The 25,475-nt window shown below is 41.7% G+C and overlaps 1 protein-coding gene across 1 annotated transcript; it reads right to left on the bottom strand.

The window, feature by feature from the left end:
* Nucleotides 1–3,760: 3,760 nt before the first annotated feature.
* Nucleotides 3,761–24,341, bottom strand: LOC120043026 (zinc finger protein 883-like). Its single transcript, XM_038987759.1, has 2 exons — nucleotides 23,593–24,341; nucleotides 3,761–5,340 (listed from the first exon to the last, which is right to left on the bottom strand). Exons 1-2 carry the CDS (start codon nucleotides 24,257–24,259, stop codon nucleotides 3,917–3,919), a joined length of 2,091 nt encoding a protein of 696 aa, XP_038843687.1. The 5' UTR covers nucleotides 24,260–24,341; the 3' UTR covers nucleotides 3,761–3,916.
* Between the last annotated feature and the right edge of the window lie 1,134 nt (nucleotides 24,342–25,475).

Consider the following 25,475-nt stretch of genomic DNA (forward strand, 5'->3'; position numbering starts at 1 on the left):
AAATATTCTGTATGGAGGAATGGTCTAAGATCCCTCCCAGTGTGTTCTAGAACTCATCAAACATCTGGTAGGATTCTGTATGGAGGAATGGTCTAAGATCCCTCCCAGTGTGTTCTAGAACTCATCAAACATCTGGTAGGATTCTGAATGGAGGAATGGTCTAAGATCCCTCCCAGTGTGTTCTAGAACTCATCAAACATCTGGTAGGATTCTGAATGGAGGAATGGTCTAAGATCCCTCCCAGTGTGTTCTAGAACTCATAAAACATCTGGTAGGACTCTGTATGGAGGAATGGTCTAAGAACCCTATGTGTTCTAGAACTGATTAAACATCTGGTAGGACTCTGTATGGAGGAATGGTCTAAGAACCCTCCTAGTGTGTTCTAGAACTCATCAAACATCTGGTAGGACTCTGTATGGAGGAATGGTCTAAGAACCCTATGTGTTCTAGAACTGATTAAACATCTGGTAGGACTCTGTATGGAGGAATGGTCTAAGATCCCTCCTAGTGTGTTCTAGAACTCATAAATTATTTGTGTGTCGTTAACCCCCCAAGGGGAGGTTGCTGGAGCACAATTACTTGTTACACAAAATCTCATTTTCTGAGCAGTTGTATTAGTATCAAATTATATATTTTCCAAAAATGTTTTTACAGACCATATAGCTCATTGTTTGAAATACTTATTTTATACAGTCATTTTTGCTCATCTTTATCAAGGGTTTTCATGCCTTTCGGCTTTCATGCCGTCCCTAGGAGGGGTGCGTCACTTGAGTGGGTTGAGTTACTGACGTGATCTTCCTGTCTGGGTTGGCGCCCCCCCTTGGTTTGTGCTGTGGTGGAGATCTTTGTGGGCTATACTCGGCCTTGTTTCAGGACGGTAAGTTGGTGGTTGAAGATATCCCTCTAGTGGTGTGGGGGCTGTGCTTTGGCAAAGTGGGTGGGGTTATATCCTTCCTGTTTGGCCCTGTCCGGGGGTATCATCGGATGGGGCCACAGTGTCTCCTGACCCCTCCTGTCTCAGCCTCCAGTATTTATGCTGCAGTAGTTTATGTGTCGGGGGGCTAGGGTCAGTTGGTTATATCTGGAGTATTTATCCTGTCTTATCCGGTGTCCTGTGTGAATTTAAGTATGCTCTCTCTAATTCTCTCCTTCTCTCTTTCTTTCTCTCTCTCGGAGGACCTGAGCCCTAGGACCATACGTCAGGACTACCGGGCATGATGACTCCTTGCTGTCCCCAGTCCACCTGGCCTTGCTGCTGTTCCAGTTTCAACTGTCCTGCCTGCGGTTATGGAACCCCTACCTGGCCCAGACCTGCTGTTTTCAACTCTTAATGATCGGCTATGAAAAGCCAACTGACATTTATTCCTGATTATTATTTGACCATGCTTGTCATTTATGAACATTTTGAACATCTTGGCCATGTTCTGTTATAATCTCCACCCGGCACAGCCAGAAGAGGACTGGCCACCCCTCATAGCCTGGTTCCTCTCTAGGTTTCTTCCTAGGTTTTGGCCTTTCTAGGGAGTTTTTCCTAGCCGCTGTGCTTCTACACCTGCATTGATTGCTGTTTGGGGTTTTAGGCTGGGTTTCTGTACAGCACTTCGAGATATTAGCTGATGTACGAAGGGCTATATAAAATAAACTTGAAACTTGAAGGGTGTCAATAATTTCAGTCCCCCACCGTAACTCCACACTGCTCCTACATGGTGTAACCTAATGTAGACCATGTAGGAACAGTGTAGAGATACAGTTGGTTCTGACATTATTGACAGTACATACTGTAGAAGTACAGGAACTTCAGAATCATACTCCTTGACTTCTTACACATTTTATTGTTACAGCCCGAATTCAAAATGTATTAAAAAATATATATTTTCCCCTCACCCATCTACACACAATACCCCATAATGACATCACAATACCCCATAATGACATCACAATACCCCATGATGAAAAAGTGAAAACATGTATTATTTAGCTTGATGAATACTACACAAATTATCTCAATGAAACAAAACGACTCAATTCAAGTGGCTTCAAGGTAATAATTAATTTATGCCCATTATAGTCATCTATTTAATACTGTACATTTTGCAATATCCAAATCATGAATCCAATCACATTTTTTGTTGTAATATATCCAATCAAAGGTATTTATCAAAATCAAAATCATATATCCAATCAAATATATTTATCAACATCCAAATAATCCAACTAAATTCAAGGGGTTTTCAGGTTAGAATCAAGAAAGGGCAAATTCCATCCAGCTAATAATAATAATTTACATTTGTCAATATCAAAACAACAATTAAGGGCAAAGCCCATAATAAACAACATTTAAACATTTAAGGGATTATACTTGTATCCAATCACTAAATTCATAATCAAAATAAAATACACAGAATTTTAATCTAAATTTAGATATGACCATGTCTCGAGATGACAAACAAATGTAGGCCTATTTTTGAGCAAGCTTTCATATATATAGAATTTGGTTTTGTGTGCCATAAACAAAAACCTATATTCTCCGTCAAAAACACAAGTCAGAACACAGAATCTCTATTCTATCATTTGATTTCAGGTCCTCTGACGGTGAAAATGTCTTTCCAAAACAATGAGAGCAGTGGTATGTTTTCTCCTTCTGTGTATGTATTCTTTCATGCTTATTTAGATGTCTGAACTGGATAAATCTCTTTCCACACAGAGGGCCATGGTAGATTCTCCTTTGTGTTTCCTGTCATGTGATTTTAGGTGCTGTAGCTAGATTAAACACTTCACACTGGGAGCAGTGGTAGAGTTTTCTCCTGTCTCCTCATATCATTTTAAATGGTCTATTACCAGAGTGGTCTATCATCAAAAACAATGGAGAAAATGCATCCCATAACATTTTAACATGGAAATAGCCGTTCTATCATTCAGCCTACAGTAGCAGTCAATGTGTGGTGTTCAATGTAGGCCCTCCATTCCATGAGACTTTTGAAAACATGCAGGGGCTTGACTTTTTAGCCTTCAGACAAGTAGGTGACTGAAAATGTTGTTGTAATGTATGATGCAAGAACCCACTTTTCAAAATAAAAGTCATTATTATTCCCATACTATAACCAATACAGAGAGTCAGACAAAAACATATGATACCCTTTGTCTATTGGCCACTTAGCTTATTCAAGCTTGTCTCAAAATACAACCCTCTCCCTTTAAGATATATATTTTTTAATCTTACTTGCTTTTCAAAGATGGCTAGAAATGTACCCGTAGGAAGCCATCACTCCCCGTTGCTGACCAGAAATGAGCTAGGACTGGGCTAATAACTAGCAAAAAATATGAACAACTGTGTAGAATAGATAGAACAGCAGGATATAATATCGGCTACATGGTTTGATTTCAAAACAAGCCACTCACTGCCACATCTGACTCTTCAGTGCGATAGAATCCTCCTCCGACGCAATCTGCCTAAAAAATAACTTTAAAAAAAATCACAGACTGAGTCTTTGCAGTTAGATTAGACAGACTACTAAGTTAGATTTGTTTTGCATTGAATGGGGGCTGATATTAAGGTTGATTCCATCACGATTCCCACAGTAGTAGTATAATAATAATAATAATTCCCCATTTCAGTAGTGGGAAACGTTGACAGTGTTAACGGGGCAAAGTAAAAAGTGAAGTTCAATCTTGTGCATCTCTACAGGTATTCCATGGCCGTCCTGGGAAAGCGGCACAATATGATGTCGTATATGTCCTCATTTCAGATCCCCGCCTCTATTCTATCATTTGATTTCAGGTCCTCTGACGGTGAAAATGTCTTTCCGTAATTAGAGCAGTAGTAAGGCTTCTCTACTGTATTTGTGTTTCATGCTCTTTCGGGTTCCCTAACTGAACTAAACTCTTTCCACATTGGGATCAATAGACGGTCGTATCCTCACCTGAGTGTGTGTATTCTCTCATGCTTTTTCAGGTTCCCTAACCGGGTAAATATCTTTTTACACTGAGAGCAGTGGTAGGTCTTTTTTTCTGTGTGCGTCCTCTCGTGATATTTCAGGCCCCCTAACTGGGTAAAAGTCTTTCCACACAGGGAGCATTGGTAAGGCTTTTCTCCTGTGTGTTTCTTCTTATGCTCTTTTAGGTTCCCTAACTTGGCAAAATCCTTTCCGCACATGGAGCAGTGGTAAGGTTTCTCCCCCGTGTGTGTCTTCTCGTGTTCCTTCAGGTCTCCTAACCATCTAAAATTATTTCCACATTGGGAACAGGGGTAAGGCTTCTCTCCAGAGTGTATTCGCTTATGTTTGTTCAGGTTCCCTAAGTGGGTAAAACTCTTTCCACACTGAGAGCAGTGGTAGGTCTTCTCCACGCCTGTGTGTATTCCTTCATGATTTTTCAGGCTCACTAAATGGGTAAAACTCATTCCACACTGGAAACATTGGAAAGGCTTTTCGCCTGTGTGTATCCTCTTATGCTCTTTAAGGCTCCCTATCCGGGTAAAACTCTTTCCACAGTGGGGACAGTGGTAAGGCTTATCTCCAGTGTGTATTTTCTCATGTTTTTTCAGATACCCTAACTGGGGAAAACACTTTCCACACTGAGAGCAGTTGTAGGGTTTTTCTCCTGTGTGTATTGCTTCATGCCTTTTCAGACTTCCTAAATGTGTAAAACTTTTTCCACACTTGGAACATTGGAAAGGTTTTTCTCCTGTGTGTTTCATCTCATGCTCTTTTACATTCCCTAATGTGGTAAAATCCTTTCCACAGTAAGAGCAATGGTAAGGCTTCTCCCCTGTGTGAGTCTTTTCATGCTGCTTCAGGTTCTCTAACCACCTAAAATTCTTTCCACACTGGGAACAAAGGTAAGGCTTTACTCCAGAATGTATTCTCTCATGTATTTTTAGGTGCCCTAATCGGGTAAAACTCTTTCCACATTGGGAGCAATGGTAAGGCCTCTCTCCCGTGTGTATTATTTCATGTTCTTTCAGGTTCCCTAACCGTGTAAAACCCTTTCCACACTGGGAGCATTGGAAAGGCTTCTCTCCTGTGTGTATCCTCTCATGCTCTTTCAGGTGCCTTAACCGTGTAAATTTCGTTCCACACTGGGAGCATTGGAAAGGCTTCTCTCCTGTGTGTATTCTCTCATGCTCTTTCAGATGTGATGACTGGTTAAATCTCTTTTCACAATGGGAGCATTGGAAGAGCTTTTCTCCTGTGTGTGTTCTCTCATGCTCTTTGAGCTTACATAACCACTTAAAACTCTTTCCACACTGGGAGCAGTTGTGTGTCGCTGGTTTGGGAATCTCTGGGTCTGGATCCCCTGAAGGACTCTTCCCGCTGTCAGAGTGAGAGTCTGGTTTATCTCCTGCCAAAGGTAAACAGATTATTTTGTTAAACAGAGAGGCATGAATGAAACCACATGATTAAACTGTGGTAAATATGGTAAATATGGTAACTATGGATTCTGGATGCTGATTGGTAGATAGCCATTAGATAATCCCAGGTAATACCTGTTAAAAGTTCAATTTTAATTATTATTATTCTTTACATCCAGTCACTACGACCAGTCACTACAACATCAATACGACCAGTCACTACAACATCACTACGACCAGTCACTACATCCAGTCACTACAACATCACTACATCCAGTCACTACAACATCACTACATCCAGTCACTACAACACCACTACAACATCACTACAACATCACTACAACATCACTACATCCAGTCACTACGACATCACTACATCCAGTCACTACAACATCACTACAACATCACTACATCCAGTCACTACAACATCACTACATCCAGTCACTACAACATCACTACATCCAGTCACTACATCCAGTCACTACGACATCACTACAACATCACTACATCCAGTCACTACATCCAGTCACTACAACATCACTACTACAACATCACTATAACATCACTACATCCAGTCACTACAACATCACTACAACATCACTACGACCAGTCACTACAACATCACTACAACATCACTACATCCAGTCACTAAAACATCACTACTACAACATCACTATAACATCACCATATCCAGTCACTACAACATCACTACAACATCACTACAACATCAATACATCCAGTCACTACAACATCACTACAACATCACTACTACAACATCACTATAACATCACTACATCCAGTCACTACAACATCACTACATCCAGTCACTACAACATCACTACATCCAGTCACTACAACATCACTACATCCAGTCACTACAACATCACTACATCCAGTCACTACAACATCACTACATCCAGTCACTACAACATCACTACATCCAGTCACTACAACATCACTACATCCAGTCACTACAACATCACTACATCCAGTCACTACAACATCACTACATCCAGTCACTACAACATCACTACAACATCACTACATCCAGTCACTACAACATCACTACAACATCACTACATCCAGTCACTACGACATCACTACATCCAGTCACTACGACATCACTACATCCAGTCACTACGACATCACTACATCCAGTCACTACACCCAGTCACTACAAAATCAATACATCCAGTCACTACAACATCACTACGACCAATCACTACAACACCACTACATCCAGTCACTACAACATCACTACAACATCACTACAACATCACTACAACATCACTACAACACCACTACATCCAGTCACTACAACACCACTACATCATCACTACAACACCACTACATCCAGTCACTACAACACCACTACATCCAGTCACTACAACATCACTACAACCAGTCACTACAACATCACTACAACATCACTACGACCAGTCACTACAACATCACTACATCCAGTCACTACAACATCACTACGACATCACTACAACATCACTACAACATCACTACATCCAGTCACTACAACATCACTACAACATCACTACGACCAGTCACTACAATATCAATACAACATCACTACGACCAGCCACTACAACATCAATACATCCAGTCACTACAACATCACTACAACATCACCATATCCAGGTACTACAACATCACTACAACATCAATACATCCATTCACTACATCCAGTCACTACATCCAGTCACTACAACATCACTACGACCAGTCACTACAATATCAATACAACATCACTACATCCAGTCACTACAACATCACTACAACCAGTCACTACAACATCACTACATCCAGTCACTACAACATCACTACAACATCACTACGACCAGTCACTACAACATCACTACATCCAGTCACTACAACATCACTACAACATCACTACATCCAGTCACTACATCATCACTACAACATCACTACGACCAGTCACTACAACATCACTACAACATCACTACATCCAGTCACTACAACATCACTACATCCAGTCACTACAACATCACTACATCCAGTCACTACAACATCACTATATCCAGTCACTACAACATCACTACAACCAGTCACTACAACATCACTACATCCAGTCACTACAACATCACTACATCCAGTCACTACAACATCACTACAACCAGTCACTACAGCATCACTACAACCAGTCACTACAACATCACTACATCCAGTCACTACAACATCACTACATCCAGTCACTACAACATCACTACAACATCACTACATCCAGTCACTACGACATCACTACATCCAGTCACTACAACATCACTACATCCAGTCACTACGACATCACTACAACATCACTACATCCAGTCACTACAACATCACTATATCCAGTCACTACAACATCACTACAACATCACTACATCCAGTCACTACATCCAGTCACTACAACATCACTACAACACCACTACATCCAGTCACTACAACATCACTACGACCAGTCACTACGACATCACTACAACCAGTCACTACAACATCACTACATCCAGTCACTACAACATCACTACGACCAGTCACTACGACCAGTCACTACAATATCAATACAACATCACTACATCCAGTCACTACAACATCACTACGACCAGTCACTACAACATCACTACATCCAGTCACTACAACATCACTACGACCAGTCACTACAATATCAATACAACATCACTACATCCAGTCACTACAACATCACTACGACCAGTCACTACAACATCACTACATCCAGTCACTACAACATCACTACATCCAGTCACTACAACATCACTACATCCAGTCACTACAACATCACTACAACATCACTACATCCAGTCACTACAACATCACTACGACCAGTCACTACAATATCAATACAACATCACTACATCCAGTCACTACAACATCACTACGACCAGTCACTACAACATCACTACATCCAGTCACTACAACATCACTACATCCAGTCACTACAACATCACTACATCCAGTCACTACAACATCACTACATCCAGTCACTACAACATCACTACATCCAGTCACTACAACATCACTACATCCAGTCACTACAACATCACTACATCCAGTCACTACAACATCACTACAACATCACTACGACATCACTACAACCAGTCACTACGACATCACTACAACCAGTCACTACAACATCACTACATCCAGTCACTACAACATCACTACGACCAGTCACTACAACATCACTACGACACCACTACATCCAGTCACTACAACATCACTACAACACCACTACGACCAGCCACTACAACATCACTACAACATCACTACAACATCACCATATCCAGTCACTACAACATCACTACAACATCAATACATCCATTCACTACATCCAGTCACTACAACATCACTACGACCAGTCACTACAACATCACTACAACATCACTACAACCAGTCACTACAACATCACTACGACCAGTCACTACATCCAGTCACTACAACATCACTACAACATCACTACAACCAGTCACTACAACATCACTACGACCAGTCACTACATCCAGTCACTACAACATCACCATATCCAGTCACTACAGCATCACTACAACATCACTACAACCAGTCACTACAACATCACTACGACCAGTCACTACAACATCACTACATCCAGTCACTACAACATCACTACGACCAGTCACTACAATATCAATACAACATCACTACATCCAGTCACTACAACATCACTACGACCAGTCACTACAACATCACTACATCCAGTCACTACAACATCACTACATCCAGTCACTACAACATCACTACATCCAGTCACTACAACATCACTACAACATCACTACATCCAGTCACTACAACATCACTACGACCAGTCACTACAATATCAATACAACATCACTACATCCAGTCACTACAACATCACTACGACCAGTCACTACAACATCACTACATCCAGTCACTACAACATCACTACATCCAGTCACTACAACATCACTACATCCAGTCACTACAACATCACTACATCCAGTCACTACAACATCACTACATCCAGTCACTACAACATCACTACATCCAGTCACTACAACATCACTACATCCAGTCACTACAACATCACTACATCCAGTCACTACAACATCACTACAACATCACTACGACATCACTACATCCAGTCACTACAACATCACTACAACATCACTACGACCAGTCACTACAACATCACTACATCCAGTCACTACAACATCACTACGACCAGTCACTACAATATCAATACAACATCACTACATCCAGTCACTACAACATCACTACAACATCACTACGACCAGCCACTACAACATCAATTCATCCAGTCACTACAACATCACTACAACATCACCATATCCAGTCACTACAACATCACTACAACATCACTACATCCAGTCACTACAACATCACTACAACATCACTACGACATCACTACAACACCACTACGACATCACTACAACCAGTCACTACAACATCACTACATCCAGTCACTACAACATCACTACAACATCACTACAACCAGTCACTACAACATCACTACAACCAGTCACTACAACATCACTACAACATCACTACAACCAGTCACTACAACATCACTACAACATCACTACAACATCCAGTCACTACAACATCACTACGACCAGTCACTACGACCAGTCACTACAACATCACTACGACCAGTCACTACAACATCACTACGACACCACTACATCCAGTCACTACAACATCACTACATCCAGTCACTACAACATCACTACATCCAGTCACTACAACATCACTACGACCAGTCACTACAACACCACTACATCCAGTCACTACAACATCACTACATCCAGTCACTACATCCAGTCACTACAACATCACTACATCCAGTCACTACAACATCACTACAACATCACTACAACATCACTACATCCAGTCACTACAACACCACTACATCCAGTCACTACATCCAGTCACTACAACACCACTACATCCAGTCACTACATCCAGTCACTACAACATCACTACATCCAGTCACTACAACATCACTACAACATCACTACATCCAGTCACTACAACATCACTACATCCAGTCACTACAACATCACTACAACATCACTACATCCAGTCACTACAACATCACTACAACCAGTCACTACAACATCACTACATCCAGTCACTACAACATCACTACATCCAGTCACTACAACATCACTACAACATCACTACATCCAGTCACTACAACATCACTACAACATCACTACCACCAGTCACTACAACATCCAGTCACTACGACCAGTCATTACAAGATCAATACGACCAGTCACTACAACACCACTACAACATCACTACAGCATCACTACATCCAGTCACTACAACATCACTACAACATCACTACGACATCACTACATCCAGTCACTACAACATCAATACAACCAGTCACTACAACATCGAAAAACCATAATCGGTCGACCTCTAGTTAGTGTTCCCACAGGGCCATGTTACAGTGTTTACAGAACCCCAATGGAAGACAAGAGGCCTAAGTCTAACTCAGGAGGTGTAGCGAAGACTAGTTTAGTAGGATGGAGGCTCCATAGCTGTATGGATCTGTAACTACAACAGTGTAGTTTAGTAGGATGGAGGCTCCATAGCTGTATGGATCTGTAACTACAACAGTGTAGTTTAGTAGGATGGAGGCTCCATATCTGTATGGATCTGTAACTGCTACAGTGTAGTTTAGTAGGATGGAGGCTCCATATCTGTATGGATCTGTAACTGCTACAGTGTAGTTTAGTAGGATGGAGGCTCCATAGCTGTATGGATCTGTAACTGCTACAGTGTAGTTTAGTAGGATGGAGGCTCCATAGCTGTATGGATCTGCTACAGTGTAGTTTAGTAGGATGGAGGCTCCATAGCTGTATGGATCTGTAACTACTACAGTGTAGTTTAGTAGGATGGAGGCTCCATATCTGTATGGATCTGTAACTGCTACAGTGTAGTTTAGTAGGATGGAGGCTCCATACCTGTATGGATCTGCTACAGTGTAGTTTAGTAGGATGGAGGCTCCATAGCTGTATGGATCTGCTACAGTGTAGTTTAGTAGGATGGAGGCTCCATAGCTGTATGGATCTGTAACTGCTACAGTGTAGTTTAGTAGGATGGAGGCTCCATAGCTGTATGGATCTGCTACAGTGTAGTTTAGTAGGATGGAGGCTCCATAGCTGTATGGATCTGTAACTACAACAGTGTAGTTTAGTAGGATGGAGGCTCCATAGCTGTATGGATCTGCTACAGTGTAGTTTAGTAGGATGGAGGCTCCATAGCTGTATGGATCTGTAACTGCTAGTGTAGTTTAGTAGGATGAAGGCTCCATATCTGTATGGATCTGTAACTGCTACAGTGTAGTTTAGTAGGATGGAGGCTCCATACCTGTATGGATCTGTAACTGCTACAGTGTAGTTTAGTAGGATGGAGGCTCCATATCTGTATGGATCTGTAACTGCTACAGTGTAGTTTAGTAGGATGGAGGCTCCATAGCTGTATGGATCTGTAACTGCTACAGTGTAGTTTAGTAGGATGGAGGCTCAATAGCTGTATGGATCTGTAACTGCTACAGTGTAGTTTAGTAGGATGGAGGCTCCATAGCTGTATGGATCTGTAACTGCTACAGTGTAGTTTAGTAGGATGGAGGCTCAATAGCTGTATGGATCTGTAACTGCTACAGTAAGTATTTATTGCTGTTTCGAAAGCCTTATCGCCAGCAATGATTAACTTTCTAAACACACACCGCCTGGTCTCATAGACTAGACGTAACATAGTACATGTACATCCAGGACACTGAAATTAGTATGATATGTTTGGTATGGTTACAGATGACTACTTAAGGCAAAATTGGAGGTACGGTGGTTGACTGGTGTGGGTGAGTGAGCATATAACACGAACGTCTAGCAACCCAATGGTTGCGAATTCGAATCTCAACATGGATAACTTTAGCATTTTTAGCTAATTAGCTACGTTTGAACTACCTACTATTTTTTTTTTAGCTAGTTTGCAACTACTTAGCATGTTAGCTAACCCTTCCCCTTCTGAGACCAGGTTGTAACACGCGCTTCTTGATTGTAGTTCATATGAGCCAGTCGCCGGGCTAAGCTAACGGCTGAAATCTGTAGGGAGAGTGCAGAACGCTGCCTGGAGTTCTAGCTGGTGACATTGTGTCTTGAAGTTTGCAGTTGTGTCTTTAAAAAAAAAACACTATGTTGTTCTTTAGTGTATTTATATATCGCTTTTCAACAGGAAAAGTTCAAAAGTCAACGGAGGACGTCTTTAACAATTCCTACAGTACAGAAAAACATATCCAAGTGTAGTGCCCTTTTTTTTTTTGTCACACATTAGTTCAACAACTGCAGAGTTTGTGTTCCTGTTTAAGACAGTACTCACTGGTGGTAATCAAATCTTCAGTCTCCCCCTCTTCCTCCTCCAATGTGACAGTAATCTCCTTATCTTCCTCCTCCACTCCAAAATCGTAATCCTCTTCTTTCACTGTGACAGTAACCTCCTCGTCCTCTTCTTTCACTGAAACAGACTCCTCTTTCACATTGAACGCGTCTTCCTCATCTTTCACCGTAACAGCCTCGCCCTTAACTTCTTTTTTAACGGTAACAGCCTCATCTTTCACGGGAGTTCCTTTCTCCGTCCTCCAAACGTCTTCTTTAGCAGGAAGAGAGTAGCTTAGTAAACTCATGGTCAGGGATGCTAGCTAAACTAGTGCTAACTAAACCAGCCAGCTAGCTGACTGACAACAACGTCAATATGAAATTAAATGGGGTAGCTAGTTGTTTCCACATAAATATGTTTAAATCATAGTGGCAAATAAACCACGAAATTGTCTAAAGAACTTGAATGTTCCGACTTTGTTGGCTAGCGAGCTACCGAGGTGGCTGCAGTTGTTGAAGAAGCGTTCCGTCCACTAGATTATACGTCACACTAGAAACATCGCCGAAAAGACACATATCGCCATCTGCTGACTGGAGTGGGTAAACGCAGCTGGGGGAATGTATTTTTTTTCTTCTATTAAATAAAATTATATTAACACGTTTACAAAGAAAGAAATGTGTTGATTGATTAGTTCTGATTTTTAGTACGAATTTCAAACAAACTTTATATCAATCAAATTGATTTATAAAGCCCTTTTACATCAGCCGATGTCACAAAGTGATATACAGAAACCCAGCCTAAAGGCTGGAGAGAGAGAGAGAGAAAGGTGAGAGAGAGAGAATTAGAGGGGGGGGGGGGGGGGGGGGGGGGTGCTGGAGTAGATAATATAATATGGAGCTCTCTGATAATAGAATATGGAGCTCTCTGATAATAGATTATGGAGCTCTCTGATAATAGATTATGGAGCTCTCTGATAGTCATAATATAATATGGAGCTCTCTGATAGTCATAATAGAATATGGAGCTCTCTGATAATAGAATATGGAGCTCTCTGATAGTCATAATAGAATATGGAGCTCTCTGATAATAGAATATGGAGCTCTCTGATAATAGAATATGGAGCTCTCTGATAATAGAATATGGAGCTCTCTGATCCATATTCTATTATGACTATCAGAGAGCTCCATATTATATTATCAGAGAGCTCCATATTATATTATCAGAGAGCTCCATATTCTATTATGACTATCAGAGAGCTCCATATTCTATTATCAGAGAGCTCCATATTATATTATCAGAGAGCTCCATATTCTATTATGACTATCAGAGAGCTCCATATTCTATTATCAGAGAGCTCCATATTCTATTATCAGAGAGCTCCATATTCTATTATGACTATCAGAGAGCTCCATATTCTATTATCAGAGAGCTCCATATTCTATTATCAGAGAGCTCCATATTCTATTATGACTATCAGAGAGCTCCATATTCTATTATCAGAGAGCTCCATATTCTATTATGACTACCAGAGAGCTCCATATTCTATTATGACTACCAGAGAGCTCCATATTCTATTATGACTAATCAGTTCATCTCCCAAACCTCTCAAAAAGCCAGACCAAAATAATACAGCTAGCCAGGGTAGCTACAAGTCAAGAAGGACTGGAAGTAGGCTACCCATCCTTCACCCACAAACATTATCCAGAACTCCTAGCATCACCATCTACAATGCATTCGGAAAGTATTCAGACCCCTTCACCTTTTCCACATTTTGTCACGTTACAGCCTTATTCTAAAATGGATTAAACACTTTTTTATTTTTTACTAATCTACACACAATACCTCAATGACAAAGAGAAAACAGGTTTTACATTTTTGTAAATTTATTACAAATAAAAAACAGAAATACCTTATTTACATAAGTATTCAGACCCTTTTGATATGAGACTCGAAATTGAGCGCCGGTGCATCCTGTTTCCATTGATCATCCTTGAGATGTTTCTACAACTTGATTGGACTCCACCTGTGGTAAATTCAATTGAATGAACATGATTTGGAAAGGCACACACCTATCTATAAAGGTTGACAGTGCATGTCAGAGCAAAAACCAAGCCATGAACCCGAAATAATTCTCCGAAGAGCTCAGAGACAGGATTGTGTCGAAGGCACAGATCTGCGAAGGGTACCAAAAAATGTCTGCAGCATTGAAGGTTCCCAAGAACACAGTGGCCTCAAGTGTCAGCCTCCTGGCAGAGGCAACCAGGCTTTTGGCTAAAATGTTGTGGTACTGGGTACAGTTATTTGGCACTTGGATTAGAATCGGTGGCACGGTCAGATGACACGGCCACACTCATGAGAGGTTAAGGTTAGAATAAAAAAAAGTATATTTAAAATATCATTCTATTCATCCATTTATAATTTACATTTTGAATATATCCAATTCGTATTAATGAACATCTAATAATAAAAAATATAAAAAATAATTAACCATTAACTAAACAAGTCAGGTAAGAACGATTTCTTATTCACAATGACGGCAAACCCTGTCCAAACCCTAACCCGACCGCTGCTGGGCCAATTTTGAGCCGCCCTATGGGTCTCCCAATCCCGGCCGGTTGTGATACAGCCTGGAATCGAACCAGGGTCTGTAGTGCACGCCTCAAGCACTGAGATGTAGTGCCTCAGACTGCTGCACCACTCGGGAGCGCCAAAATATATAATGAACAATTGGAACACAATTATGAACATCTAAGGGTTCCATCAATCAGAATCAGAATCAAAACATGATTTCATATAAAGATGATTTCATATAAACATGATTTCATAAAAACAATATGATTTCATGTGGTATAAACAAAACACACATTTCAGAACACAGCCTCTATTCTGTCATGTGATTTCAGGCCCTCTGACCGGGAAAATGTCTTTCCGTAATTAGAGCAGCAGTAAGGCTTCTCTGCTGTATGTGTGTTTCATGCTCTTTCAGGTTCCCTAACTGACCTATACTCTTTCTACACTGGGAGCAGTGGACGGTCTTATCCTCACCTGAGTGTGTGTATTCTCTCATGCTTTTTCAGGTTCCCTAATCGGGTAAATGTCTTTAGACACTGAGAGCAGTGGTAGGTCTTTTTTTCTGTGTGTGTGCCCTCATGATATTTCAAGCCCCCTAACTGCGTAAAAGTCTTTTCACACAGGGAGCATTGGTAAGGCTTTTCTCCTGTGTGTTTCTTCTTATGCTCTTTTAGGTTCCCTAACTTGGTAAAATCCTTTCCGCACAAGGAGCAATGGTAAGGTTTCTCCCCTGTGTGCGTCCTTTCATGCTCTTTCAGGTCCCCTAACCACCTAAAACTCTTTCCACAGTGGGAACAGGGATAAGGCTTCTCTTCAGAATGTATTTTCTCATGTTTTTTCAAATACCCTAACTGGGTAAAACTCTTTCCACACTGAGAGCAGTGGTAGAGTTTTTCTCCTGTGTGTATTCCTTCGTGCCTTTTTAGATTTCCTAAATGTGTAAATCTCTTTCCACACTGGGAACATTGTAAAGGTTTTTCTCCTGTGTGTTTCTTCTTATGCTCTTTTACGTTCCCTAATGTGGTAAAATCCTTTCCACACTGAGAGCAATGGTAAGGCTTCTCCCCCGTGTGTGTCCTTTCATGCTGCTTCAGGTTCTCTAACCACCTAAAATTCTTTCCACACTGGGAACAGAGGTAAGCCTTTACTCCAGAGTGTATTCTCTCATGTATTTTTAGGTGTGCTAATCGGGTATAACGCTTTCCACACTGGGAGCAATGGAAAGGCTTCTCTCCTGTGTGTATTTTCTCATGCTCTTTCAGAAGTGATGACTGGTTAAATCTCTTTTCACAATGGGAGCATTGGAAGAGCTTTTCTCCTGTGTGTGTTCTCACATGCTCTTTGAGCTTACATAACCACTTAAAACTCTTTCCACACTGGGAGCAGTTGTGTCTTGTCGCTGGTTTGGGAATATCTGGGTCTGGATTCTCTGAATGACTCTTCCCGCTGTCAGAGTGAGAGTCTGGTTTCTCTCCTGCCAAAGATAAAACAGATTATTTTGTTAAACAAATATTCCTGAATGAAACCTCCACATGATTAAACTGTCTTCCTATGAGGTTTAATCCAGACTAAATCCCTCATTATAAAATGCTGATTGGTTATTCGCGATAATCTCAGGTAAGAAAAGTTCCATCCTTCCTATTTTTTAGGGGAAGATTTAGGCTTTCTGATAATGTATAAATAATAATAAAACAACGTAAACCCACCCACACTGTGCCATGAGGTTATTAAAACACCACGGAAAATCAGATATTTTCAAAACACAAAGGGAAATAGTAGAAACACTCTTTTTTATTTTAAAACTGTCAGGAACAGTTGACTGTACAATCTGCTTTCTGCTGTTCAGGGCAAGATCTAAAAAAAGAAGGCCAGTTTAAATCTGAGCTTTTTAACTATCTCATCCATATGTGTTTTTTTTCAATCCAAATGCCCAGATATTTATAGGAACCCGATCGATGGGAAAACCATCTCATTAATAAATATATAGTCCATTTGAAACATCCTGGAGACAACTACAGAACATGTATTTAGTCTTGTCCAAATTACAGTACACGTTGTAAACCAACCAGGGCGTTCAGTTAGGTAACAAGGTCAGATTGAAGCTCTAACATAGTTGTAAACCAACCAGGGAGTTCTGTTAGGTAACAAGGTCAGAGTTCTGTTAGGTAACAAGGTCAGGTTGAAGCTCTAACATAGTTGTAAACCAACCAGGGAGTTCAGTTAGGTAACTAGGTCAGATTGAAGCTCTAACATAGTTGTAAACCAACCAGGGAGTTCTGTTAGGTAACAAGGTCAGGTTGAAGCTCTAACATAGTTGTAAACCAACCAGGGAGTTCTGTTAGGTAACAAGGTCAGGTTGAAGCTCTAACATAGTTGTAAACCAACCAGGGCGTTCTGTTAGGTAACAAGGTCAGATTGAAGCTCTAACATAGTTGTAAACCAACCAGGGCGTTCCGTTAGGTAACAAGGTCAGGTTGAAGCTCTAACATAGTTGTAAACCAACCAGGGCGTTCTGTTAGGTAACAAGGTCAGGTTGAAGCTCTAACATAGTTGTAAACCAACCAGGGCGTTCAGTTAGGTAACAAGGTCAGATTGAAGCTCTAACATAGTTGTAAACCAACCAGGGCGTTCTGTTAGGTAACAAGGTCAGGTTGAAGCTCTAACATAGTTGTAAACCAACCAGGGAGTTCAGTTAGGTAACTAGGTCAGATTGAAGCTCTAACATAGTTGTAAACCAACCAAGGAGTTCTGTTAGGTAACAAGGTCAGGTTGAAGCTCTAACATAGTTGTAAACCAACCAGGGCGTTCTGTTAGGTAACAAGGTCAGATTGAAGCTCTAACATAGTTGTAAACCAACCAGGGCGTTCAGTTAGGTAACAAGGTCAGATTGAAGCTCTAACATAGTTGTAAACCAACCAGGGAGTTCTGTTAGGTAACAAGGTCAGGTTGAAGCTCTAACATAGTTGTAAACCAACCAGGGCGTTCAGTTAGGTAACAAGGTCAGGTTGAAGCTCTAACATAGTTGTAAACCAACCAGGGCGTTCCGTTAGGTAACAAGGTCAGATTGAAGCTCTAACATAGTTGTAAACCAACCAGGGAGTTCCGTTAGGTAACAAGGTCAGGTTGAAGCTCTAACATAGTTGTAAACCAACCAGGGAGTTCCGTTAGGTAACAAGGTCAGATTGAAGCTCTAACATAGTTGTAAACCAACCAGGGAGTTCAGTTAGGTAACAAGGTCAGATTGAAGCTCTAACATAGTTGTAAACCAACCAGGGAGTTCTGTTAGGTAACAAGGTCAGGTTGAAGCTCTAACATAGTTGTAAACCAACCAGGGCGTTCAGTTAGGTAACAAGGTCAGATTGAAGCTCTAACATAGTTGTAAACCAACCAGGGAGTTCAGTTAGGTAACAAGGTCAGATTGAAGCTCTAACATAGTTGTAAACCAACCAGGGAGTTCAGTTAGGTAACAAGGTCAGGTTGAAGCTCTAACATAGTTGTAAACCAACCAGGGCGTTCAGTTAGGTAACAAGGTCAGGTTGAAGCTCTAACATAGTTGTAAACCAACCAGGGCGTTCCGTTAGGTAACAAGGTCAGGTTGAAGCTCTAACATAGTTGTAAACCAACCAGGGCGTTCCGTTAGGTAACAAGGTCAGGTTGAAGCTCTAACATAGTTGTAAACCAACCAGGGAGTTCTGTTAGGTAACAAGGTCAGGTTGAAGCTCTAACATAGTTTTAAACCAACCAGGGAGTTCAGTTAGGTAACAAGGTCAGATTGAAGCTCTAACATAGTTGTAAACCAACCAGGGCGTTCAGTTAGGTAACAAGGTCAGATTGAAGCTCTAACATAGTTGTAAACCAACCAGGGCGTTCCGTTAGGTAACAAGGTCAGGTTGAAGCTCTAACATAGTTGTAAACCAACCAGGGCGTTCAGTTAGGTAACAAGGTCAGGTTGAAGCTCTAACATAGTTGTAAACCAACCAGGGAGTTCTGTTAGGTAACAAGGTCAGGTTGAAGCTCTAACATAGTTGTAAACCAACCAGGGCGTTCAGTTAGGTAACAAGGTCAGGTTGAAGCTCTAACATAGTTGTAAACCAACCAGGGCGTTCCGTTAGGTAACAAGGTCAGATTGAAGCTCTAACATAGTTGTAAACCAACCAGGGAGTTCTGTTAGGTAACAAGGTCAGGTTGAAGCTCTAACATAGTTGTAAACCAACCAGGGCGTTCTGTTAGGTAACAAGGTCAGATTGAAGCTCTAACATAGTCAACAGTTCGGTCAATGGCTTCGGAAAGTATTCAGATCCCTTGACTTTGTCCACATGAAGTTACGCTACAGCCTTATTCTAAAATGGATTAAATAAAACACGTTCCTCAACAATCTACACACAATACCCCATAATGACATCACAATACCCCATAATGAAATCACAATACCCCATAATGACATCACAATACCCCATAATGACATCACAATACCCCATAATGACATCACAATACCCCATAATGACATCACAATACCCCATAATGACAAAGTGAAAACAGGTTTAAAAAAACAAAACAGAAATACCTTATTTACATAAGTATTCAGACCCTTTGCTATGAGACTTAAAATTGAGTTCAGTTACATCCCATTTCCATTGATCATCCTTGAGATGTTTCTACAAGGTGATTGGACTCCACCTGCGGAAAATTCAATTGACTGGACATCATTTGGAAATTCACACACCTGTCTATATAGAGTCTTCACGAAGGACAACCATCTCTGCAGCACTCTACCAATCAGGCCTTTATGGTAGAGTGGCCAGACAGAAGCCACTCCTCTGTAAAAGGCACATGACAGCCTGCTTGGAGTTTGCCAAAGGGCACCTAAAGGACTGTCCGACCATGAGAAACAAGATTATCTGGTCTGATGAAACCAAAACTTAACTCTTTGGCCTGAATGTCAAATCTGGTGGAAATCTAACACTAGCCCTACAGTGAAGCATGGTGGTGACAGCATCATACTGTGGGGATGTCGTTCAGCGGCAGGGCCTGGGAGACTAGTCAGGATCGAGGGAAAGATGAATGGAGCAAAGTTCAGAGCGATCCTTGATGAAAGCCTGATCCAGAGTGCTCAGGACCTCAGACTGGGGTCCTCATCTTCCAACAGGACAACGACCGTAAGCACACAGCCAAGACAACGCAGGAGTGGCTTCAGAACAAGTCTCGGAATGTCCTTGAGTGGTCCAGCAAGAGCCCGGACTTGAACCTGATCGAACATCTCTGGAGAGACCTGAAAATAGCTGTGCAGCAACGCTCCCCATCCAACCTGACAGAGCTTGAGAGGATATGCAGAGAAGAATGGGAGAAACTCCCCAAATACAGGTGTGCCAAGCTTGTAGCGTCATACCCAAAAAGACTTGAGGCTGTAATCGCTGCCAAAGGTGCTTCAACAAAGTACTGAATACTTATGGAAATGTCATATTTCAGTTTATTTATATTTTTATAATTAACAAAAAATTATAAACAACCTGTTTTGCATTTGTCATTATGGGGCATTGTGTAGATTGATGAGTTGGAAAAAATGATTTCATCCATTTTAGAATAAGGCTATAATGTAACAAAATGTGGAAATGCACACAACAGAGAACATGGAGGAGACACACACAACAGAGAACATGGAGGAGAGACACACAACAGAGAACATGGAGGAGAGACACACAACAGAGAACATGGAGGAGAGACACACAACAGAGAACATGGAGGAGAGACACACAACAGAGAACATGGAGGAGAGACACACAACAGAGAACATGGAGGAGAGACACACAACAGAGAACATGGAGGAGAGACAAACAGAGAACATGGAGGAGAGACACACAACAGAGAACATGGAGGAGAGACACACAACAGAGAACATGGAGGAGACACACACAACAGAGAACATGGAGGAGACACACACAACAGAGAACATGGAGGAGAGACACACAACAGAGAACATGGAGGAGACACACACAACAGAGAACATGGAGGAGACACACACAACAGAGAACATGGAGGAGACACACAGAGAACATGGAGGAGAGACACAACAGAGAACATGGAGGAGAGACACAACAGAGAACATGGAGGAGAGACACAACAGAGAACATGGAGGAGAGACACAACAGAGAACATGGAGGAGAGACAACAGAGAACATGGAGGAGAGACAACAGAGAACATGGAGACACACACAACAGAGAACATGGAGGAGAGACACAACAGAGAACATGGAGGAGAGACACAACAGAGAACATGGAGGAGAGACACAACAGAGAACATGGAGGAGAGACAACAGAGAACATGGAGGAGACACACACAACAGAGAACATGGAGGAGACACACACAACAGAGAACATGGAGGAGAGACACACAACAGAGAACATGGAGGAGAGACACACAACAGAGAACATGGAGGAGAGACAACAGAGAACATGGAGGAGAGACAACAGAGAACATGGAGGAGAGACAACAGAGAACATGGAGGAGAGACACACAGAGAACATGGAGGAGAGACAACAGAGAACCTGAAACAGTATTAATACCATCGTTACTGAGTGGGTGGGGGGACAGCATTAATACCATCATTGCTGAGTGGGTGGGGGGACAGCATTAATTAATACCATCGTTGCTGAGTGGGTGGGGGACAGCATTAATACCATCGTTACTGAGGGGGGGGGGGGGACAGCATTAATACCATCGTTGCTGAGTGGGTGGGGGACAGCATTAATACCATCGTTACTGAGTGGGGGACAGTATTAATACCATCGTTACTGAGTGGGTGGGGGGACAGCATTAATACCATCGTTACTGAGTGGGTGGGGGACAGCATTAATACCATCGTTACTGAGTGGGTGGGGGACAGCATTAATGCCATCGTTACTGAGTAGGTGGGGGACAGCATTAATACCATCGTTACTGAGTGGGTGGGGGACAGCATTAATACCATCGTTACTGAGTGGGTGGGGGGACAGCATTAATACCATCGTTACTGAGTGGGTGGGGGACAGCATTAATGCCATCGTTACTGAGTAGGTGGGGGACAGCATTAATACCATCGTTACTGAGTGGGTGGGGGACAGTATTAATACCATCGTTACTGAGTGGGTGGGGGACAGCATTAATACCATCGTTACTGAGTGGGTGGGGGACAGTATTAATACCATCGTTACTGAGTGGGGGACAGCATTAATACCATCGTTACTGAGTGGGTGGGGGACAGTATTAATACCATCGTTACTGAGTGGGTGGGGGACAGCATTAATACCATCGTTACTGAGTGGGTGGGGGACAGTATTAATACCATCGTTACTGAGTGGGTGGGGGGACAGCATTAATACCATCGTTACTGAGTGGGTGGGGGACAGCATTAATACCATCGTTACTGAGTGGGTGGGGGGACAGCATTAATACCATCGTTACTGAGTGGGTGGGGGACAGCATTAATACCATCGTTACTGAGTGGGTGGGGGGACAGCATTAATACCATCGTTACTGAGTGGGTGGGGGACAGTATTAATACCATCGTTACTGAGTGGGTGGGGGGACAGCATTAATACCATCGTTACTGAGTGGGTGGGGGACAGCATTAATACCATCGTTACTGAGTGGGTGGGGGGACAGCATTAATACCATCGTTACTGAGTGGGTGGGGGACAGCATTAATACCATCGTTACTGAGTGGGTGGGGGGACAGCAGTAATACCATCGTTGCTGAGTGGGTGATAAACCCCACCCCCCAAAAAAAGGTTAAACATTTAAAGAAATGGCAGTTTAAACATTAAGAGAAATTGTACATTTGTCACATCCCTAATGCACATATGCACTAATGCACTAAGGGACGGCAACCATGCCAGAGCACCATTAACAATACATGGGGATTATTTCAACTGAATGTCTAGAATTTGAACAATATTCAACATTTTAAAAAATGGACCAATTCTCTTAATACATCATAAAGCTTTTCATAACAGTCTCATGTCTCAGGTTCAGCCTAATGGAACTACCTCCATGTTTTGAGGATATACCGGTAGTGTTTATTTACAATTACATTGTTTACAATCAAAGGAGTAAAACAAGCTTATATTTTAGGTTCTGATGGGGTACGACAGTTGAACTAAGTTCAGTGGACATTTATAAGTTATATTCTCCCAGAATCAATGGCGAGGCCCAGAGCCATATATTAAAACGATACATTAATTAAACAGCTGCAGTTTGTGACCCTGCGTGCAGTACTCACTGGTGTTAATCAGATCTTCAGTCTCCTCTTCCTCTCCTTCCACCTCCTCTTCATCTCCCAATACGTCTTCCTCCTCCTCTTTACGTAAGATAGCTTCCTCTTCCTCTCCTTCCACCTCATCTTCATCTCCCAATACGTCTTCCTCCTCCTCTTTACGTAAGATAGCTTCCTCTTCCTCTCCTTCCACCTCCTCTTCATCTCCCAATACGTCTTCCTCCTCCTCTTTACGTAAGATAGCTTCCTCTTCCACTCCAAAAGGTTCTTTCACTGTAACATCCTCCTCTTCTTCTTTCAATGTTATGGCCTCCTCTTCCTCCTTTTTCATTCTGAAAACTTCTACTTCCTCTTCTTCCACTGTGACAGTCTCTATCCCCTCTTCCTCTTTCCGTCTAAAAGATTCCTCTTCTTTCACTGTAACATCCTCCTCTTCCTCCTTTTTCATTCTGAAAACTTCTACTTCCACTGTGACAGTCTCTATCCCCTCTTCCTCTTTCAGTCTAAAAGATTCCTCTTCTTTCACTGTAACATCCTCCTCTTCCTCCTTTTTCATTCTGAAAACTTCTACTTCCTCTTCTTCCACTGTGACAGTCTCTATCCCGTCTTCCTCTTTCCGTCTAAAAGATTCCTCTTCTTTCACTGTAACATCCTCCTCTTCCTCCTTTTTCATTCTGAAAACTTCTACTTCCACTGTGACAGTCTCTATCCCCTCTTCCTCTTTCAGTCTAAAAGATTCCTCTTCTTTCACTGTAACATCCTCTACCTCCTCTTTCATTCTGAAAGCTTCTTCCTCCCCTTTTACTGTAATATCCTCCTCCTCTTCTTTCATGACAATGTTCAGCCCCAGAGCTTCTTTCTCCGTCCAGCAGATCCCCTCTTCTTTAACAAGAGGGGAGTAGCTTAGTGAGCTCATAGTTGGTGATACTAGCTAGCTAGTTAGCATTAACGAGTAGCCTGGTGCTAAGCTAACTTAGCAAGCCAGCTAGCTAGCTACCTGACTAACAACGTAAATATGAACTTAAATGTGGCAACTAGCTACACGAAAGAAGTTTAAAACACAGAGGCAAATATACACCGAAAGCGTCTAAAGAGCTCCAATGTTTCGACTATGTTGGATAGCAAACCACAGAGGTGACTGACTAGACTGTCGTGAAACAGGTAAAATGAACTAAGTACTTCCGGGTCGCGGATTTTTAGAATCCTTCAGAATAAGAGTCCTGCCCTGTAAACTTTATAAATTAATAATTAGTGAGAAAATGATGCAAAATAATGGGATTTATTTGTTTATTGTTATGTATATATTTTTTTTAGCTAAATAGTCAACATTTTTTTTGTGTGTACTCCTATCATGTATTGGAGCGGCAGGTAGCCTAGTGGTTAGAGCGTTGGGCCAGTAACCAAAAGACTACTAATCCCCGAGCTGACAAGGTAAAAATCTGTCGCCCTGCCCCTGAACAAGGCAGTTAATCCACTGTTCCCCCGGTAGGTCGTCATTGTAAATAAGAATTGGTTCTTAACTGACTTGCCTAGTTAAATAAAGGTAAAAATATATATTTAAAAATGGCACCGTACATAATCACCTGTAAAAGGGGTCCATTCTCTTTTTCATTTTTTCATATTGGCCATAAAAGTCACAACGTTTGAAGGCCCGCCTACTCGTGTGATGACACTAATACCGCTTTACTGTTCTCGGAAAATGACCAATCAGATGAGGGTATGTGATGACGCGTATGCCGACAGGCTTGCAGGGCCAAACAAGAGAAATGCATTTATTTTATCATCAATGATGTGGTTATTTATTATCTATAATAAAACCAACCGTTATAAATACAAAATGGTAATTGGATGTCTTATTCAAACTCAGCTTGCAAGCTCATCATGATGTT

The sequence above is a fragment of the Salvelinus namaycush genome, unplaced genomic scaffold (genome assembly GCF_016432855.1).
Source record: "Salvelinus namaycush isolate Seneca unplaced genomic scaffold, SaNama_1.0 Scaffold84, whole genome shotgun sequence".
NCBI lineage: Eukaryota > Metazoa > Chordata > Actinopteri > Salmoniformes > Salmonidae > Salvelinus > Salvelinus namaycush.

What these genes read in the sequence shown, in the direction of transcription:
- LOC120043026 (XM_038987759.1), bottom strand. Translation starts at nt 24,259, where the DNA reads ATGAAAAAGGAGGAAGAGGAGGATGTTACAGTGAAAGAAGAGGAATCT. An exon ending in TGAAGATCTGATTAACACCA is followed by an intron (nt 5,341 to 23,592) that starts GTGAGTACTGCA and finishes TACCTTTGGCAG; the next exon opens with GAGATAAACCAGACTCTCAC.